This window comes from Protobothrops mucrosquamatus, unplaced genomic scaffold (assembly GCF_001527695.2).
Source record: "Protobothrops mucrosquamatus isolate PMUCROS unplaced genomic scaffold, P.Mucros_1.0 scaffold1635, whole genome shotgun sequence".
Taxonomy (NCBI): Eukaryota; Metazoa; Chordata; class Lepidosauria; order Squamata; family Viperidae; genus Protobothrops; species Protobothrops mucrosquamatus.
In genome coordinates, this window is record NW_015387794.1 from 77,082 (window position 1) to 99,159 (window position 22,078).

The 22,078-nt window shown below is 37.5% G+C and overlaps 1 protein-coding gene across 1 annotated transcript in view; it reads left to right on the forward strand.

Moving 5' to 3' along the window:
• The window catches only part of SWAP70 (switching B cell complex subunit SWAP70), a gene marked incomplete in the record, with an annotated part of 49,661 nt that extends 31,766 nt beyond the window's left edge, over positions 1-17,895 (forward strand). Inside the window, 8 exon segments of the mRNA XM_029285412.1 lie at positions 10,376-10,522; positions 10,867-10,975; positions 11,660-11,841; positions 13,033-13,140; positions 13,313-13,479; positions 14,394-14,592; positions 15,379-15,475; positions 17,201-17,895. Coding sequence (XP_029141245.1) covers positions 10,376-10,522; positions 10,867-10,975; positions 11,660-11,841; positions 13,033-13,140; positions 13,313-13,479; positions 14,394-14,592; positions 15,379-15,475; positions 17,201-17,310 — 1,119 coding nt within the window.
• Between the last annotated feature and the right edge of the window lie 4,183 nt (positions 17,896-22,078).

Here is a 22,078-nt window from a genome sequence, read left to right on the forward strand (position 1 = left end):
CCCAGCCCTCACATCCACAAAATTATTAACTTTATTCTGGGGGAGAGAAATGAAAGTTTATATAAATTCATTTCACATTTTAAGAGGTCTGCAGTATTGCAAAGTTGTGATTGAAAGGTTATGTTGGGGGAGGGGGGCGATGACAACTTCCTCATTGGCTCAAGGGGGCGATTCGTTCAAAAAGGTTAAGAACCACTGGACTAGAAGACCTCCAAGGTTCCTTCCAATTTTGTTATTCTGAGTTAAATAATTTAATTATTTCAGTTTCTCTCTTCTGGCCAAATGTTTTTGCTCTGTATTACATATCTGACTGTACATCTCACTGGTTTTACCATAGACTAAATAACACCCCCCCAATTCAGTGATTGTGGTGACAAAATGTATTTCATTGTATGGAGAGCTGACATTATTGCAACGTACAAATTGTATTTGATATTAAACTGTTTTCATTCTGATATTTCACACCTATAATTATATATCTCTATTACACTATTGATATTGATACGCTATGGGGTTTTTTGGCAAACAAATGTGATTTTATTTTTAAAATTACTGATGAAGTTCTAATGTTAGAAACTGAACAGCACTGAAGACTGAAAAAGTATGGGCTTAAATTAGAAATATTATTGTGGCTATTCTCATTATTTAGCCATTCAGACAACGGTAAATCTGCTGAAATTGAAAAGCCCTTCACCTCATAAAGAGGCACGCCAGAAACGGAAAGAATTACGCCAAAAACTACAGGCGGAACAAGCAGAACTGGAGAGGCAAATGAAAGAGCTCCAGATAGCAAATGAGAATAAACAGAAGGAACTGGAAACCGTCCGAAAGGTAAATTTGAGTTTTTATAACATTCTACAGTGTAGGATTAATACTTTAGCTGTAAATTGTATTTCTGAGGTCATGGATTTGAGGGGACTGTAGAAGTCATTGTTCTTCTTAGTTCTTCTTATTCTTGGTTGATGATGTTATTAAAATTTGTCATTCTGGGTAGTAGGGTTTTCTGATATTTTGCCAGGCTCACTTAGTTCATACAGCAGAGCTGTCAATGTACGATGTCATGAGGAAGTTGTTCTTAAGGTAGCTCACTATAGAACCTGACATTGATTAGGACTGAGAGGGACTGATTGGCCCAAGGCCTCATAGCAAGAATGAAGTCAAGTTTGTTGAATCAAGTGTGTTAATTTAAACCTAAAGTTTAATGATTGATAGAAATGCCAGTTCAGGCAAGCCAAATTACCTGAGTCATTGAAATGTGCTTTCCTAACGGCAGATTGAGAGAATTAGGAACCAATAATAGTGCTACTGTAAGCATTAAATGTTGCACAAGTACTCCTTTATACTACTTCCTTATTTTTGTTTAACCAAACCATTCAGAAACCTCTAATTAAGCATGCCTCAAAATATGTGAGGATTACTTTATTAGAAAAATTCACTTCCCAAATTTCTCATACTTCTCGTGCAACAAAATACTATAGTTTACTTATTTTGACAGAGTAAGTTTGATCTAGATTAGAAGGAATAGTTTTTGCATGTTTTGAGCAATGACTGTGCTATTTTTGGAAATGCTTATCTTATCTCCAGTTCTACAGAAATCTATGTAGAGTTTAATCTTTCACCAACGTTTTATTGTTTATGCACCATTTTAGAGCTGATAAAACATCTTTTCAGAATGTTTTACATGAAGCATCAGTGGAGACTTGGAGGTCCTTCCTTACTTTACTCCCTTCTTGATGCAAATCATTCTTTTCTTTATATATATTTCCCGTTGATAAAATTTTTGCTTTTATAAAAAAATATAAGAACTAGGTTTATAGGTACATACTGATGGTTTATCTGTACTTCCATATGTACATTAACTGGAAACAGATGCTAATTGTTTTCTTTCTTTGGCCCAGCAACTAGAAGAGGCAGCCGCTCGAGCGTCAGAAGAAGAGACAAAACGTCTGCAGACTCAAATGGAATTACAAGATCGATTCAGTCTTGAACTGGAGAGAGAGAAAATGGTACATGTCAGCAAAAGAATGGGCAAACTCTGAAGCGGTTTCGTTAATGATATATTTGCACTGTGTGCATGTTTGGACAAAAAGGAAAAGCCACACACTTTCTTCTTCTCTCTCATAAGAAACAGGAAGCACTGCTTGTCCTGAAGGATAATGAAGAATTCTTGTTTTCTAGGTAAGACAGAAAATGGAAGAACAGGTTGCTCAGAAATCATCTGAGCTTGAGCAGTACTTACTGAGAGTCAAAGAACTTGAGGAAATGTATAAGCAGCTACAGGAAGCTTTGGAGGATGAGAAACAAGCCCGCCAAGATGAGGAAACTGTCAGGAGACTTCAGGCCAGGTCAGTGTGTAATTTGATAGAATTGGATGCTAAGGCTGGCAGTCAATTATGTTCCAGAAGGAACAATGGCAGAGACATAGAAACTGCGGACTGCCCAAGTAACCTAAATACCGTTCTTACGTTTAAAAAGTGTCCTCCGTCCTTGAATCATTCTGAAGGATTGTTTCCCTCTTTCTGCTTCTCAGCATATTAGAGTACCACAGACAAGTAAACAAAATATGTCATGTGGAATTGTTTGTAGATCAATAAATAAGTTGAAGCAAATGGATGAAGCGTATTTAACTGAACTATTGGTAGTCCTTGACTTACGACTCTTTGTTTAATGTCGGTTCAAAGTTACCACAGCCTTGGAAAAGGACTTACCTCTGTCCTTGAAGCTATGACCATCTTACCTCCTCCATGGTCATGTGATCATAATTTAGATGCTTGGCAACTAGCTTGCATTTATGACAGTTCGGAATCATATGGTCACAATCATGATTTATGAGCTTCCCAGCTAACTTCTGACAAATATAGTCAATTGGGGAAGCTGAATTCAGTTAACCACCATATGATTCAATTAACCACATGATTTGCTTAATGACCATGGTAAACCTCATTAAATTGGGTCCAGTCACATAATGGCTTGGTTTATGACCACATTGTTTAGCAACCAAAATTCTGGTCTCAACCTGTAGTTATAAGTCAAGGACTACTTGTAGATGCTAAATGAGGTAATGAAAAAGGAAAGTACCTACCTTGTGTGTGGGATGCTTTCATTTCTGAATGTGATTGCTTGATGGACTAGAAGTGCAAAACCGAGCAATTTCCGTGGAACTGTTTTAGGTCATATGTTTTCTTGACTAATTAGTCCATGCGGGAAAGGCATACATGTTGTGTCAGTCCTGAATTAATATGTCTTCTTGGCTACTAGACTGCTAGAAGAAGAGNTTTTTTTTTTAAAGGCAGGAAATCAGGAGAGAACTGGCAGCCGTACAGCCTCCTTAATGGCAGAAAAATGACATTTACTTTATGTTATGCTTTGCTGCCACATGAAAATGACTGTTGTTCCTGGCAGAGTGAATAGCAATAGCACTTAGACTTACATACCGCTTCATAGTGCTTTATAGCCCTCTATAAGCAGCTTTACAGAGTCAGGATATTGCCTCCAACAATCTGGGTCCTCATTTTACCGACCTCAGAAGGATGGAAGGCTGAGTCACCCTTGAGCCGGTCAGAATCGAACTGCTAATTGCTGGCAGTCGGCAGTCAGCAAAATTAGCCTGTAATATTGCATTCTAACCACTATGCCACCATGGCTTTTATGGTGGCACAGTACATGTTTGAGGTACATGTTTGAGGTACATGTACATACAGTACATGTTTGAGGTACATTGATTTTAATATATAATATAATAAATATAATATAATATAATATAATATAATATAATAAATATAATTAATATAATATAATATAATATAATATAATATAATATAATATAATATAATATAATATAATATAATATAATATAATATACCGTAATATAATATAATATAATATAATATAATAATATAATTAATATATTATATTATATTATATTAATTATATTATATTATATTAATTATATTATATTAATTATATTATATTAATTATATTAATTATATTATTATATTATATTATATTATATTATTATATTATATTATATTATATTATATTATATTATATTATATTATATTATATTATATTATTATATTATATTATATTATATTATATTATATTATATTATATTATATTATATTATATTATATTATATTATATTATATTATTATATTATTATAATGTTATATTATATTATTATAATGTTATATTATATTATTATCTCTTTTACTTTTATTTATGTAAGAAAATTTAAGAAGGCTTTTCTTTAAAGTAGGGGTGTCAAACTTGCCACGTCATGTGACGTATCGTGACATATCGTGACTTTTTTCTCCTTGCTGAAGCTGGGGTGGGGTGCGGCTTTTGGGTGACACATCCGGTCTGCGGGCCGGCAGTTTGATATCCCTGCTTTAAAGGAAGGTCTAGCAGTGTTATAAATAAATCGATGCAGAATTCTGACATACTAAGAGATTTCCACAGGTTGTAAAGAAAAGGAGAAAAAGAAAAGATAGACTAATAATTTTATTTTTATTGTTACAATGCTGTGATGATCTAATTCATTTATTATCCAATATCTAAGTTATCAATATGCTGTTACCCACAATCTAAGTAGTAATGTGGCAATCAGCATCTTAAAAGCAAAGAGAACCTAAGTTTTATAGAACTTAAATTCTATAAAAATGTATAAACTTGTTTTGCACTTGCCTGCGGTGTCTCATATTTGAATATGACATAAAACATGGAGCATATGAGGGCATAAAGAGGAAGTGTAAATCTCAGAAGCCCAGGTGCATGGCTAGGAAGGGGGAAGGATGGGAAAGGTTTGCTTAAATCACATGTCAATTGTGGTTTAGTTTTAATGCAACAAAGACCCTTAAAAATTGCTTGCACTTCTGACCCAGTTCTGTCAAGTGATTTACTAATATTGCCCAATGTATAATTTCCTTTGTAAGGCATTGTGATTAAATGTCTTTTGAGCACAGCATAAGATAGATCACAACACTGCATGCAACCAACTTACATTGCTGCCTGAAGCTCTGATATTTTATTGTAAAGCATTTTTTTAAAAAAATGCCTCATTTGCCTTTCAAGAAAGTGTTTGCAATTGATCTAAGACATTTAGCTTAAATCTAGTTTTCTTTAAATTTAATTCATTGCTTTACAGGGATTCAGTAGCATTCTGCTTTGTGCTTTATTTTAAGGATGGTATATCTCTCTTACAGTAAAGCATCGGAGGGTTTTTATCTTTAAAAATATAAAATTGTGCATTTGTTGTGTTTCGGTTGGTGAATTGGCACTACAATTCAGATTTCTAAAAACAAGTAAAAGTGAAAGGGACAGTAATTAGTGAGGAAACTGATTTAGTTAAGGTTCATAAACGTTAACTGAGACTTGTGGATTGCCCAAAATGAATAACTTTCTGAAAGGCAAATAGAATAGAATATCTGGCTGACTGTGATGAACCATAATAATGAAAAGACATAGCCTCTCAACTCCTGCTTTAGTTGTGTCTTCTTCAACAAAACTCTTTGTGATGTGTCAGGACCAGGGCTTTTTTTCTCATAAAATGGAACTCCATTCCCAGAATGGAGTTCCGGCACCTTTTTTGGATGGAACCTTGTAGGGTAGGCAAGGCGGGTTGTATGACTTGTGTGAGTTCCAGCACCTTTTTTTTTTTTTTTAGAAAAAAAGCACTGGTCAGGACATTGTGAAGATCAGAACTGAAGGAGCTTGAGACTGATAGAACAGCAGAGGGTGATATTTATATGTTTGAAATGAATGTCAATATCCAGGACCAGATAAATGACATCCTAGGATATGAAAGGAATTAATCTAGCCAAGCTCTTATCTGGTATCACTGAGGCATCCTGAAAGATTTGTGAATTGCCAGGTGCTTGGAGGATAGTAAGCAATGTTCCCATCTTCAGAAAGGGGAAAAAGGAAGAGTTAGCTGACTGTATGCTAGTCAGTCTAACATTGGTACCTGGGAGAGCCAGGTATCTGGTTTCCCACCCAGACATTAGGCCCCCACAGCATGTGAGCTTATTTAGTGTGGTGGTTGTCTATTTATTAGGTTTTGCTCTATGCATACAATGTACATTTATTTTCCTTTATATTTAACCAGTATTGTGGTTATTTTATTGATTAAAATGCAAAGCTCTATTAGGATACAAAAATCACATGCATGCATGTAGAATGTGAGATATCTGGCCTGGTACATGTGAAAAATAACTTGGTGTAGTACAGGTAATCCTCACTTACTGGCTGTCTTGTTTAATGACTGTTTGAACTTACAGTGGTGTAAAAATAACATCTTTGCCACCTGTCCTCAGGTGTCGTAGCATCCTGTGGTCAAGTGATTTTTGTGCTTCACAAATGAATTCTGATAAGCAGACTTAATGAAGAATGAAAAAGTAAAATTTCAAGTTGCAATTGTGTGATGTCTTGCTTAACAACTGCAGTGACTCACATAACAACCACATGGGAAGTGACATTATAAGTCTGTCATGGTCATATGATTTTTCACTAAGTAACCATAGCACTAAGCGATGGATTTGTTGGTTCCAATTGGGGTCGCTAAGCAAGGACTACCTATAATGGATTGCAAACTGAGTATGAACCAACAGTGTAAGGTGGCTGAAAACAAGAAAATACAATTTCAGGCTGCATCAGTAGAAGCATCATTTCAAAATTCAGGAAGTAATATTTACGCCCTATTCTATTTATATCGCATTTTGGGTATTGTATCCAGTTCTGAGCACCACATTTGAATTTGAAAAAAACTGGCATCTATTTAGAGAAGCACAATAAAGATGATCAGGGGATTAAAAACTGTAACCTATAAATAGTGATTGAAAGTTCTGGTAATGTTTAGCTGTCTTTCTTTGGATATCTGAAGAATGTCATATAGAACAGAGGTCCCCAACTTTTGGGCACCAGGACCGGTTCTGTGGAGAAAAGTTTTTCCGCGGACCAGAGAGTGCGTGGGTTTATGTGCTGCCTGCAACCCGCAGATGGGGCTTTGCTTGTTTGTGTGAACCGGTTGCTGGCATGCTGCGGCCCAGTACCGGTCCACGGACCGGGGGTTGAGGACCCCTGATATAGAAAATATCTATTCCAGAATGTAGGACATGAAAAAATGAATTTAAGTTACTGGAAGGCAGATTCTGTTTGAATGTTAGGGAAGGAAAAACTCTCTTAAGAAGTGTTTAACAGTGGAACCGATTATCCAGGGAGATGGTGGGTCTCCCTTTTACCGAATCAGTTCAAGTGGAGGCTGGATGGCCATTTTTCTGGGATGCTTGAATTTGGATTCCTTTATAATTAGGATTTTGGATTTGATGCTTAGGTAGCCATTTCCAAATTTGTATTTCTAATGTGAGTTCTCTTTCATATTACACATTTTAAGAAAGAAAAAAAAAACCTGGTGGGTATTTACAGCGCATTCAGAAAGTATTCAGACCCCCTTCACTTCTGTCAATTTTGTTATGCTACAGCCTGATTCTACAGTTGGTAAAATTCATTTTATTTCTCCTTAATCTACATTCAGTACCCCAAAATGACAAAGTGAAAACAGAATTTTAGAAAAAAATTCTAAAATTCTGTTTTCACTTTGTCATTGTGGGGTACGGAGTGTAGATTAATGAGAAAAAAATGAATTTCAACAACTTGAATCAGGCTGCAGCTGAACAAAATTGACAAAAGTGAAAGGGGTCTGAATACTTTCTCAGTGCACTGTATGTTAATAAAATTGCTAAACAGCAAAGATTCAAGGGCTAATTCATAGGATTTTCAGAGTCTTTAGTATCTAGTAAATTATTTTGTTTTAAATAATAGGATGATCTATCTTTAAATGTGAATTTCTCTCTCTGTTTCACACCATTTAAATAGCTTACAAAGTGGATGATTTCTAACAGGTATGTGCTCTTATCTTTTAAAATGTACAACAGTCATTTGATACTGAATGATAGATGATGAAGATAATTTGTGCTCTTCAAAGACCACAGTTTTGTTTACATCATGTAATCACTTTAAATATATATTTTAGATATTAAATATTGTTTACATTGTAAGTAAACTTCCAGTAGAGAATGGAAGGATGCATATATCTGTACTGGACTTGATCTTCTGTGTCTTAGAATCAGATGCAAGTGGATCAATTAAGGAATTGCTTAAGAAAATTTATAGTTCACCATACAGGATTTTATATTCCACCCACATAGATAAAACATTCATGTTATGATTTTGCCTATGTTTGCCACCCTAGGGGTGGGGCATAAGGAGACAGATTTATGCAAAAGTGTTGTTTCCATAACATTTAGCGAGATTCTATGGTGATTCTCAATTGTTTGAAGTTGTAGCTGGGAGCCTTGTTATATGCTTCTTCCTCTATGAATTTCCTGACAGCTATTCTGATTTGAGACATGGTTATTCCCACTTTTTCAAAACATAAACATTGTACAGGTCTTGTACTAATGTTCCTACATTATATAGGGCTTGTTAATTTAATTTTTGCTACTTTGTAGTTTTCAGATCGAAATTAATAATTATCTTCCTTATTTTCTAATCCGTAAGTAGAATTTGATGGAAGAATGAACTAATGAATCCTTTTCCATCTTCAACATTTTGCTGTTTACCACTTTAGACTTGGAAACTGGGATGGTTTTTCAGTTGGACTGAAGTTGGGAGGCAGGGTTTAAAAGATATAATTTGTTGTTGTTGTTAGTTGCGAAGTCGTGTCCAACCCATTGCGACCCCATGGACAACGTTCTTCCAGGCCTTCCTGTCCTCTATCATCTTCTGGAGTCCATTTAAGCTCACGCCTACTGCTTCAGTGACTCCATCCAGCCACCTCATTCTCTGTCATCCCCTTCTTCTATTGCCCTCAATCTTTCCCAGCATTAGAGTCTTCTCCAGTGAGTCCTTCCTTCTCATTAGGTGGCCAAAATATTTGAGTTTCAACTTCAGGATCTGGCCTTCTAAAGAGCAGTCAGGGTTGATCTCCTCTAGGACTGACCAGTTTGATCGCCTTGCAGTCCAGGGGACTCGCAGGAGTCTTCTCCAGCACCATAGTTCAAAGACCTCAATTCTTTGGCATTCAGCCTTTCTTATGGTCCAACTTTCACAGCCATTCATTGCAACTGGGAAAACCATGGCCTAAAACAGTGGTGGCGAACCTATGGCACGCGTGCCAGAGGCGGCACTCAGAGCCCTCTCTGTGGGCATGCACGGCATACCCCGGAGATGGCAACTGTCCCTCTTCAACCAACCGCCCTCTAACTCGCCGAGGTCCCATGTGGCCGGATGCATCCCAGCACAGCTGGTTTCCCTCCCCCCATCCCATCCCTCCTGAACTCGCATGCTCTCCTTTGCCTGGGCACGACCCACTGCATCGCCTCCTCAGCTGTCAGCCAGCCGTCCAGCTTAGAGGCGGCTTCTCTGAACTGCTGGCGGTGGGCTGTGCAGACCCAGAGTGCGCCAGTTGAGGGGCTGGCAGGCTGTGGCTGCTGCCGGACACTGTCGGCCCCCATGTGCTCGCTGGCCTATCTGTGGGGGCCAACGGTGTCAGGCAGCAGCTGCCCTGGCCCCTGCCTCACCTTTCCCTGCGACAATGGTACCCCCACCCCGCCCTGCCTCGCCTTGCCTCGCCTCACCTCACCTCGCCTATCGTCCCACCTCCCAGAGACCCCCTGGCTCTCCCCCAACCCTGCCTGTTCCCCACAGGCATCCCCCCCACGAGCAACATCGAAGTGAGCACACCCACCTTGGCCACACCCACACAGTCTGCCATTACCATCATAGTCACACCCAGCCAGTGGGCCACGCCCACCTGGCACCCGGCAATAAATAAGGGGTTTGGGTTGCAGTTTGGGCACTCGGTCTCTAAAAAGTTCGCCATCACTGGCCTAAAAGATATAATAGAAGGACCCAATCAACTGGTCAAAAAAGCTTTAGAGTCAGTGAATTCACATCTGGTCGGGTAACCAGAATAATATATTGTAGAACCTATTGCTTTTCAGCTGCTAGCAGTAGAATTTTTAAGCTAACAATTTTTTTCATGGGTAGAAATAGAGGTTGAATGTCAGCTGTGCTTACTGGCAGAGAGGACTTCCTGTCCATTCAATAACTATTAGGGGGGGTGATTTATTTTTTTTGTCTAAGGATTTACGTTTTTTCTCACTGAAGATAAAAAGTTGAATTACTCTGATGGTTTTTCATAAACTGTGCTTGTTAAAAATGATGTTTAAATGCCTACAGTGATTGGATTGAAAAGTTTGATTAATATCTGTTGAAATAAATTGGCATTTATTAATTGTATCTGGATCTGGGATCAGAATTTAAACGTTCCAAGTTAAAATAATGTAATAAAGTAATTACTTCATTGTTTTTATAGGGTTATATGTGGAAGAAGGGTCACAAAAGGAAAAACTGGACAGAACGTTGGTTTGTTTTAAAACCAAATGTTATATCATACTATGTTAGTGAAGATTTAAAAGACAAAAGAGGAGACATTGCACTGGATGGCAACTGTACTGTAGAGGTAAAAATAAAGAAATGATTGGAAAATAATACTTTTTTAGATGATGAATATGAAAATAATTTAACTTACAGATTTTTTATTCACCTGCTAGATAAATTCTGGAATATTTATTTGGATGGAGAATACAATGGAGTGCTAACAACAGCATTCATGAAAAGAGGAAAGAAATCTTTATTTTTTGAAATGTTCCATTCAGGATTCTTTCTTAGTTTATGAAATACATATCATTTGGAATGTTTCATATGCTTAGAGGCTCTGAACTAACAAACAATATTGTGAATATCAGTGTAATGTCATATTTGCTATGCTTCATAGGAAACTAAATCTAATTTTCTCTTTATTAGGGCTTGCCTGACAAAGATGGCAAAAAATGTCTCTTTCTTATAAAAAATTTAGAAAAATGTTTTGAGATTAGTGCCTCTGATAAGAAGAAGAAACAGGAGTGGATTCAAGGTAAACTTTTACTGCTTTGCTTGATAGAAGCCAGCTGGGTAGCTTGTAAATTCTGTTTTTCTATTCACTGCTTAATGGAGCTTCCTGTTCACATGCCTGTTGTGAAGTCACTTGTAAATCTGACTGTTAATAAGACTTTAGATATCTTATTAAACTTCAGGCCAATGAAGAGAATGGACAACCATTTGTCTGAAATGGTTTAGGGTCTCCTGCCTAAGCAGATGGTTGGACTAGAAGACCTCCAAGGTTCCTTCCAACTTTGTTATTCTGAGTTAAATAATTCTTTAATTATTTCAGTTTCTCTCTTCTGGCCAAATGTTTTTGCTCTGTATTACATATCTGACTGTACATCTCACTAGTTTTACCACAGACTAAATAACACCCCCCCCAATTCAGTGATTTTGGTGACAAAATGTATTTCATTGTATGGAGAGCTGACATTATTGCAAAGTACAAATTGTATTTGATATTAAACTGTTTTCATTCTGATATTTCACAACTATAATTATATATCTCTATTACACTATTGATATTGATACGCTATGGGGTTTTTTTGGCAAACAAATGTGATTTTATTTTTAAAATTACTGATGAAGCTCTAATGTTAGAAACTGAACAGCACTGAAGACTGAAAAAGTATGGGCTTAAATTAGAAATATTATTGTGGCTATTCTCATTATTTAGCCATTCAGACAACGGTAAATCTGCTCAAATTGAAAAGCCCTTCACCTCATAAAGAGGCACGCCAGAAACGGAAAGAATTACGCCAAAAACTACAGGCGGAACAAGCAGAACTGGAGAGGCAAATGAAAGAGCTCCAGATAGCAAATGAGAATAAACAGAAGGAACTGGAAACCGTCCGAAAGGTAAATTTGAGTTTTTATAACATTCTGCATTGTAGGATTAATACTTTAGCTGTAAATTGTATTTCTGAGGTCATGGATTTGAGGGGACTGTAGAAGTCATTGTTCTTCTTAGTTCTTCTTATTCTTGGTTGATGATGTTATTAAAATTTGTCATTCTGGGTAGTAGGGTTTTCTGATTTTTTGCCAGGCTCACTTAGTTCATACAGTAAAGCTGTCAATGTACGATGTCATGAGGAAGTTGTTCTTCAGGTAGCTCACCGTAGAACCTGACATTGATTAGGACTGAGAGGGACTGATTGGCCCAAGGCCTCATAGCAAGAATGAAGTCAAGTTTGTTGAATCAGTGTGTTAATTTAAACCTAAAGTTTAATGATTGATAGAAATGCCAGTTCAGGCAAGCCAAATTACCTGAGTCATTGAAATGTGCTTTCCTAACGGCAGATTGAGAGAATTTTTTAATGATAGTTTTTGGGGTATTGTTGTAGTTGTTTTTATCAGGCTGTCAGCCGCCCTGAGTCCGCAAGGAGAAGGGCGGGGTATAAATTCAAATAATAAATAAATAAATAAATAAATAAATTAGGAACCAATAATAGTGCTACTGTAAGCATTAAATGTTGCACAAGTACTCCTTTATACTACTTCCTTATTTTTGTTTAACCAAACCATTCAGAAACCTCTAATTAAGCATGCCTCAAAATATGTGAGGATTACTTTATTAGAAAAATTCACTTCCCAAATTTCTCATACTTCTCGTGCAACAAAATACTATAGTTTACTTATTTTGACAGAGTAAGTTTGATCTAGATTAGAAGGAATAGTTTTTGCATGTTTTGAGCAATGACTGTGCTATTTTTGGAAATGCTTATCTTATCTCCAGTTCTACAGAAACCTATGTAGAGTTTAATCTTTCACCAACGTTTTATTGTTTATGCACCATTTTAGAGCTGATAAAACATCTTTTCAGAATGTTTTACATGAAGCCTCAGTGGAGACTTGGAGGTCCTTCCTTACTTTACTCCCTTCTTGATGCAAATCATTCTTTTCTTTATATATATTTCCCGTTGATAAAATTTTTGCTTTTATAAAAAAATATAAGAACTAGGTTTATAGGTACATACTGATGGTTTATCTGTACTTCCATATGTACATTAACTGGAAACAGATGCTAATTGTTTTCTTTCTTTGGCCCAGCAACTAGAAGAGGCAGCCGCTCGAGCGTCAGAAGAAGAGACAAAACGTCTGCAGACTCAAATGGAATTACAAGATCGATTCAGTCTTGAACTGGAGAGAGAGAAAATGGTACATGTCAGCAAAAGAATGGGCAAACTCTGAAGCAGTTTCTTTAATGATATAATTGCACTGTGTGCATGTTTGGACAAAAAGGAAAAGCCACACACTTTCTTCTTCTGTCTCATAAGAAATAGGAAGCACTGCTTGTCCTGAAGGATAATGAAGAATTCTTGTTTTCTAGGTAAGACAGAAAATGGAAGAACAGGTTGCTCAGAAATCATCTGAGCTTGAGCAGTACTTACTGAGAGTCAAAGAACTTGAGGAAATGTATAAGCAGCTACAGGAAGCTTTGGAGGATGAGAAACAAGCCCGCCAAGATGAGGAAACTGTCAGGAGACTTCAGGCCAGGTCAGTGTGTAATTTGATAGAATTGGATGCTAAGGCTGGCAGTCAATTATGTTCCAGAAGGAACAATGGCAGAGACATAGAAACTGCAGACTGCCCAAGTAACCTAAATACCGTTCTTACGTTTAAAAGGTGTCCTCTGTCCTTGAATCATTCTGAAGGATTGTTTCCCTCTTTCTGCTTCTCAGCATATTATAGTACCACAGACAAGTAAACAAAATATGTCATGTGGAGTTGTTTGTAGATCAATAAATAAGTTGAAGCAAATGGATGAAGTGTATTTAACTGAACTATTGGTAGTCCTTGACTTACGACTCTTTGTTTAATGTTAGTTCAAAGTTACCAGAGCCTTGGAAAAGGACTTACCTCTGTCCTTGAAGCTATGACCATCTTACTTCCTCCATGGTCATGTGATCATAATTTAGATGCTTGGCAACTAACTTGCATTTATGACAGTTGCGGAATCATATGGTCACAATCATGATTTATGAGCTTCCCAGCTAACGTCTGACAAATAAAGTCAATTGGGGAAGCTGAATTCAGTTAACCACCATATGATTCAATTAACCACATGATTTGCTTAATGACCATGGTAAACCTCATTAAATTGGGTCCAGTCACATAATGGCTTGGTTTATGACCACATTGTTTAGCAACCAAAATTCTGGTCTCAAGCTGTAGTTATAAGTCAAGGACTACTTGTAGATGCTAAATGAGGTAATGAAAAAGGAAACTACCTACCTTGTGTGTGGGATGCTTTCATTTCTGAATGTGATTGCTTGATGGACTAGAAGTGCAAAACCGAGCAATTTCCGTGGAACTGTTTTAGGTCATATGTTTTCTTGACTAATTAGTCCATGCGGGAAAGGCATACATGTTGTGTCAGTCCTGAATTAATATGTCTTCTTGGCTACTAGACTGCTAGAAGAAGAGACAAGCAAGAGAGCAGAGTTGGAAAAGTGGCACTTAGAGCAGCAACAAGCCATTCAGGTGACTGAGGCAGAAAAGCAAGAGTTGGAAAACCAGAGAAAAATGAAGGAACATGCTCTACAGATCGCCATGGAGCAGTTGGAAGAACTGGAATTAGAGAGGAAGCAAGCCTTTGAACAATATGAGGTGAGCGAGTGTAGCCTTCCTAGGATTATACGAAGTATATGAAGGGACACTTTGCAAAATATGTTAATAATAAGGGTCAAGGCAGTTGCATTCATCAGAAGGCTCAGTGGGGACTCTGTAAAGCTTTCCCAAGTCATCTCCCCATAAGCAGGTGTGCACAACAGCTTGTCAGCAGTCACCTAAATGTGTTCAAGTGTTGGTAACAGGGCTACCTAAGTCATTTGATTTATACCTTCTTTAAGATACCAGACTGTAGTGGCTCTGACCACTTCACAGAATTGAATCATTTTCTTATTGGGCATTTATGTTTATACAGTATATGCAGACATAATATTAGACATTAACTGAAATTTTTATCTATAGAGAATTACCAGGATAAAATATTGTACCAGTTTGGTTCAATAGTAAAATGAGTAGAGATGGATCAAATATAATTGTGACTAAAAGCCATATCAGGTAAAGATTTAAGAAGTTGATGAAACTTGGAAAAGTTATTGTAGCTAAGAAATCATGCCTATAGGGATATATAGTTATGTCCCAGTAACTTATGGGAAGCTTAGCAGTCGCTAAGATTGGCTTTTATGGGCACTGTGAATATATTATTTACAAATGTTTGCAATTGTGTGCTCCTTCATGTGCTGACCTAGGCTGATCCCTGTTCACATCCAGTTAAAGCCCATCCTTTTGTGATCTTGTGGAGAGATGTTCTTGTTGTGCTGTTTTGACAGTCTCTATTGTAAAAAAAATATATGTTTCTATATCATGTTGATGTTAATTCTGTTTTAGGAGGTAAAGAAGAAATTGGAAGTAGCAGCAAGCAAAACTAAAAGTTGGAAAGATAGAGTAGCTCATCATGAGGGATTAATTCGATTAATTGAACCAGGTAGGAAACAATCCTTTGTTTTGTGAATCAGCATTCATGTAGCTATTTTTATCTTAAGTAACCCATTATGATTTCCAAGAAGTCTGAATATTACTGAGTCAGCCTAGGCTGCATTTCCTGTTTAGTGTGTGCTATTGTCTGGAGAAACATAGCTGAACCAAATTCCGAATAGAAGAAAGGAAATCAGTGCAAACACTGCCAGCTGAGATTTTTAGATGTCTTCAAGTCAAATTTCTCATTAGCCTCATCATGACATAAAACTCTGTTGGCCTTTGCTCTTGAGGCTTACAGTATTTACAACGTTTACATTATTTTGATTGTTCTGCTTTTATATTTATAACTGTCCAATTATAAGTGCTCTATATGAGATTTATGTTGCATCCAGGATAGAATAATGTATGTAACTAGGTTTATTTGCTTTCCCCTTTATGGGAGCTGAACTTCTGAAGGATATTTCTTGAAAGATTTTTAATGGAATTCAACCAAGCAAATGTGTATTAATCAACCCGTGAGTTAATCTGCTGTACAAAGAGTATAAGCTCTTAGTTCAACAGGAAATTTTCAGTCAAATGAATTATGTTATTGTAATGGCATTAAAGTGCAATATAAACATTATTGTCTATAAGTATAAATTTATCAGAAAAGATATTGAAATGCTCTTGAGAGCAGCTTTGATATGTCAGCACTACTAAACGTTTTAGTAGGTTGCTTTACATTTAAGTCAAGGTGCTGGGAATAAATATTTTCTGTAATGTAGATCACAATATGAAATTGAAAATGGACAGGACAAAAACATTGGATTGACAGTGATTTGTCATAACGTAAAATGGTGTGCAATCTTTGAATAAGATAATTTTTATAGCCAGAAGATAGCTGAGCAATCAATTTAGATATGTCACTTATATGTATTTTTGCACCCAGCATGATGGATGGAGCCCCAAGTGGCATCAGTAGTACCAACAACCTAACTTTACCAATGGCTCAACAATAATTCTTCCTGAGCAAGATAGTCTAGCTACAGAAGCAACATTTTAAAAACTATTTAATTAGACTATTGTAATGATTTATATGTGGGTGTTTCCTTGAAGGTTTCTTGGAATCCTCACTTGATGCAGGTAACACCATCAAGATTTAACTGACATAGCCAGACTTTGAACGCGACATATTTCATGTCTAATTGAAGCTGTTAGTTTTGCCTGCAGAGCCCTAAATGATATAGAACTTCAAATATGAAGGCTTTTCTGTCCCTACTTCTGCTCAGGAACTTTAGAAAGAGGTCATCTCGGTTAAAATTTATTGAGGAAAATGCATTATACAGTAAAGGAGAGAAAGGAGTCAAGATAGATGGACATCTTTTGATGGTGCATTCATTTTAGAATATTCTTCACCCTAGCAATAAAACTGGCAGTGGCATGATGGTATTTTTGGTACAAATCAAAATTTATTAAATTGAAAATTCATGTTGGGTTGAACCATTTTATTAATATTCTTTGGTTTATTTTATATTATTTTATTTATGTTTATTTCAAACCATCTTGGTATACATGAGGATGAAAGCATTTAAAAATGTTTTTTATTTAAATGCTTTTGATTGGGTGCATTTTTAATATACTTTTCCCAACTACATTCTCACATGACTAATCATAAAGCAAAGTTAGAAGAAGATTTTGACACGTGTAGTAAATTAGGTTTAAATTACTAAATGTAAAATATTGTGTCTTATAGGTTCCAAGAATTCCTATTTGATCACTAATTGGGGACCGGCGGCCTTCACTGAATCTGAACTTGAGCAAAGAGAGAGGAGTTGGAAAGGGAAAAGGGGCACTTCTGATTAGCGAATGTGGCTGAAATACATTGGGGACAGCACAGAGCAGAAATCTGCTAATTAAATAAAATGTTTTCCTACCAATATATTGCATACACTGCATGCTAGCTCAAGATATGTAAAGAATTTAAATACAAAATATAAATTCTACCGCACAACATGAATTATAACAGAATTTCTGAGACAGCTAAATGTTTACATAAATTGTTTGAATAATTGTGTGCAGTTAATGAAAATGTAAACGTAATTTAAAGTGTGTTTTTAAATTTGGAATTGGGACAAGTTGAATGAACTAGAACACATTGGGAACATAGTGAGCTTTTATACCCATATTGTTAACCTAGGTTGATTAGAAAACTATGAACGTATCCTACTACTTTTATGTCTGGAGCAATAAAAGCTTATGTGAACAGCAAGAAGATGGTTATCTTTGGTAGATCCAGGCCAAAAGTACATGGAGAGATATAGCAGTTTGGACCAATATGTTAGTATATTAGTGGCATAATGTTTTGGTGTGTGACTGAATTGCTTTTCCCATGTAAATACAGAATATATTCTCAAGTAGTAATTTCAGAATCTTAATAATTCTGTAGTTTGAAAGGGAGAAAAAGAAAAAAACTGAATAGCCTACAGCTGACATGTGAAACACAAGGCCCGTGGGCCGGATCTGGCCCACAATTTGCTGATATTTGACCCCCAAGGATTCTTGGAAATGGCGCAGGACTGGCCCCCGCTGCCCTGGCCCCGGCCCCAGCTAGCCCGGCAGACCCCAAGGTGCATGCACAGGAGGCGGTGAGCACATGGGAGCCAACGGCATCCGACGGGCTGCGTAGCCCGCTATGAATACTAGGCCAGCCCTCCAGCAGCAGTGCTGCGGCGGCACCAGCAGCACTCTGAATCGAGGGGGCACCTGATGCGGACTGCCGGCATGCCTACTCCATCCCATCTCTATTTGGTTGGAGAGCAGGTTGCCACTGGTCCTCTCTTCAGCCCCCTGCCAGCCACTCGCTCAGGTCCATTAGGCTGCCACCCAGAGCTGCAGGAGGCAAAGTGGTCGGCAGGGCCAGCAGGCAGAAGGTCACCCTGAGTGGTGAAAGCCAGATCCCCATCGGCGTCATGATTGCCCAGGCCCAGCAAAGATGGACCTAATCGACCTGTGTGAGCTTCTAGCGGCGCCAGGCTGAGGTGGGGCCAAGATGCGTCGGGTACGCGAGGGGAACAGGCTCCACACATGGGCCAAGGACAAGATCTGCAAGGGGGCCGAGGAGATGACCAGCAGTGACCTCCTCTCAAATTTCAAGCAAAAACAGATGAGAAGGAGTAGGCGCGTCCGGCAGTCTGCATCATGCGCTTCCCCCCTCCCCTACTCTGCCTGCTGCTGGAGGATTGGCCCGGTATTCGCAGCAGGCTGTGGAGCCTCAGAGTGCACCAGTCGAGGGGCCGGCAGGCTGTGGCTGCTGACACCATCGGTCCTCATGTGCTCGCTGGCCTCTGTGTGTGGGGGCCAATGGTGTCAGGCAGCCGCCGCCTTGGCCCCTGCCTCGCCTTGCCTTGCCCTGCAGCAATGGCACCCCCCAGCCCCTGCCTCGCCTCGCCTCACCCCGCAGGATGAGCCTCCTGCCCACCACCCCACCTGGATCTCCCCCAACTCTGCCCGACCCCTACAGGCATCCCCCCACAAGCAACATCGAAGTGGCCATGCCCACCCTGGCCATGCCCACCCAGTCTGCTGTGACCACTGCAGTCACGCCCACCCAACGGGCTACGCCCACCTGGCTCCCCTGAGGGCGCCACAGTGCTGATGCGGCCCTCACGAAATTGAGTTTGACACCCCTGGCCTACAGCCTCCTTTTGATTTTTTTATCATTACACTCATTGCCTAAAGAGAACAGATAGCTGAATATCATTTCTGATTTTGTTGAGAGATGGTTAGGATCTTGATCCAGAAATTTATAGTCTAATCTTGGCCATGTGAAAATATGCATAGGGTTATAGTTTCAATCAACCAATTGATTACAACTGATTCAATTTCCCTGATTTCGTGTATAGTCCAAATACTACTAAATTATTTTGCAGGTAAATGTAGCATTAATGTATTTAGACTTAAAAGTAATGACATTTATAATATCAGTAGATTCTCTATAGTTCAATTATTTCTGGAATAAGATATTACTTTGAAAAAGAGTCAGCTAATCAATTGTGGAGAATCATGCAAATGCTATCAAGTAAGTCCCAATTTAATTAAACATTATGGAACTCTCACATAAGTTGACTTGAAATTAGCAAAATGTGCGGTATGAATAATGCTGACTGAGTTGGAAACTTCAAAATTTGAGCCTTTTTAAGAAAAAGCTCATAGATTAGCAAAATTCATCTCAGACATCATCTTTCCAGGAGGAAGGAATCTTGGATTATATATGTTTTTGTTTTTAAACTGTGTTGTGGTTTTATTGGTATTTTTTTTGTAAAAAAAATGTGTCTAAAAAGGCAAGATACGAAATAGTGAAGCAACTTTCAAAATAAGAAATGAACAACTATAGATGGATTACAACAGTGTTAGGCTTCTTTGTGTAGTTTCGTTTTTTAGGAGTGATTTTGCATGACTTGACTGGTCACTGAAGCAATGATACCACCATATACTGTATCAAAGGAAAAGCTAGCGGCTTAACTTTGGGCCCCCCACAAAGAATGGAAATAGGCCACTTCACATTGATGGAAATAATTTCTGTATAGGCAAAGTAGCCTATCAGAATTGGCATCTAGGAGTTGGATTGCATTATGAAGCTACATCAAAGGGAGCCATTACTGAAGGTCATCAAAGTGAAGCATCAATTTGAGGCTTTGCACAAATCTTCATTTTTATTTTGTAGTGTTTTGCTAACTGAAAAGTGTTTATAAAGTAACTTCAACCTGTTTAATGAGTATTATAGTTTAATACTAAGTTTTCTTAAATGTGTAGTTACTGTATGTATAGTAATCATGATTTTTTTTAATGCTGTTGATATATAAATGTTCTAGTTGGATAGGAACTAACAATACTGTACTATGAGCATTGTATTCTGCTACATCCTGAGAAACCAGATGAGCTATATTTATAATATCAAAACTACCAAATCATTACTATTAATTTACATTAGTTAAGCTATTGTGCTAATTACTGTTAAGAATTAAGAAACTGTCAGTTTTTCATATGTTCCATTTTGTTTTTGCTTTAGTATTTGTTAAAATAAATAAGAACAACTTTAGTATTTGCACATTTATTCCATCTTATGTTTGGCTTTGAGTTGGACAGAATGGGTTATTAAATGCAAATGTAAAGATTTTTTTCCCTGATACAGCCACATTTTCGTTATACTTAATACTCTTGTAGGAAAGGGATACCTGACAGCATAAGCTAATATTCAGTAGAAAAATATTTATCTTTGATGGTGCCTTTCTCTACATCTTTTGGTAAAAGTAAGCTGTAGAACAGGCATGTCAATCCGCAACGTCACGCGACATATCGGGATTGTCCCCCATTGCCCACGGGCCAGCAGTTTGACATGCCTGCTGTAGGACATATTAAGCTACTATAGAGTTTTAACACCCCTTTTTTTGCTTAAAATGTTACCAAATATCCTCTAACGGGAAAAAAAACAAGGGGAAAAATCAGCTAAAAATGTATGCCTTTTGGAGTAACTTCACTACTGTGTTCTTGTGGCCTTCAGAACTGATTTAAAATTACCTGGATCCTAACTACAAGTATTCGTTTCTGTTGTAAGATATGTAAGAGTTATGTTGATACATTGATTTACACATGTAGTTCCTCATTAAAGGACATGAAAAAACAAATATCAAAACAACTCAGTCCCCTATAATATGGATGACAATGATCTCAGTCCTTAATTCACAGAGGCATTTTATGGAGAATGCATGAAAACTATTTGAGGAGACAGTTTTTCTGCCATTAATATGGGTTGTGAGCTACAGAGATTTTTCCTTCACCACCACCATCTACAGTTTGGTCAAATGTCTTAATTTTTATGAATTAACTCTTTAACAGAAAATATTCTTTGTAGATGGAAGATAGCTAAATTACTGTTTCTCAACCTTGGCCATTTGAAAAGGGGTGGACTTCAACTCCCAGAATTTCCTAGCCAGTGCATGCTGGCTAGGGAATTCTGGATGTTGAAGTCCACTCCTTTTCAAATGTCAAGGTTGACAAACACTGAACTAAATGACTTCAGGAAATGGATCTGTATCTGTTAAGATAGTCCAGAGATAGAGTAACATTCTCACTCTGTATTAGGCCAATTTTATGATAGGGCTTAATACTCTCACCCGTTAGATTTGCAGGGTCTTTCACTCCATTTAATTTTGTACTTGATTTCAATTTTATTCTTCCATTTAACCTACTTTTAATCAGATAAAACTAGCTGAGCTCAACTGAGTCATCTTGATTATGTCTTACTCAGAAAGGAATGTGACTCCTTAGCGAGCCAATTAAGCATGTCAGTTCTACAAAGATTACACCAAATGACCTCATGCCTTGCTAGGCATTGTGCATATTAATTAGTTCATTTTACCACAAATTTGACTACTCTATTGTATTTTCTGACCCTTGTAGAAAAGATATATGGCTTTATTGCCCCCTAGTGGTGTTTTCTAAAGGGGATCACACAGACCACAACTATTACAATTGAAATAGAGATCAGTCGAATGCAATCCAGTCAGATTAATACATGAGGGGGGAATCACTTATGAAACAAACCTTTGTCACAGAATCAGTTTTCTAAACA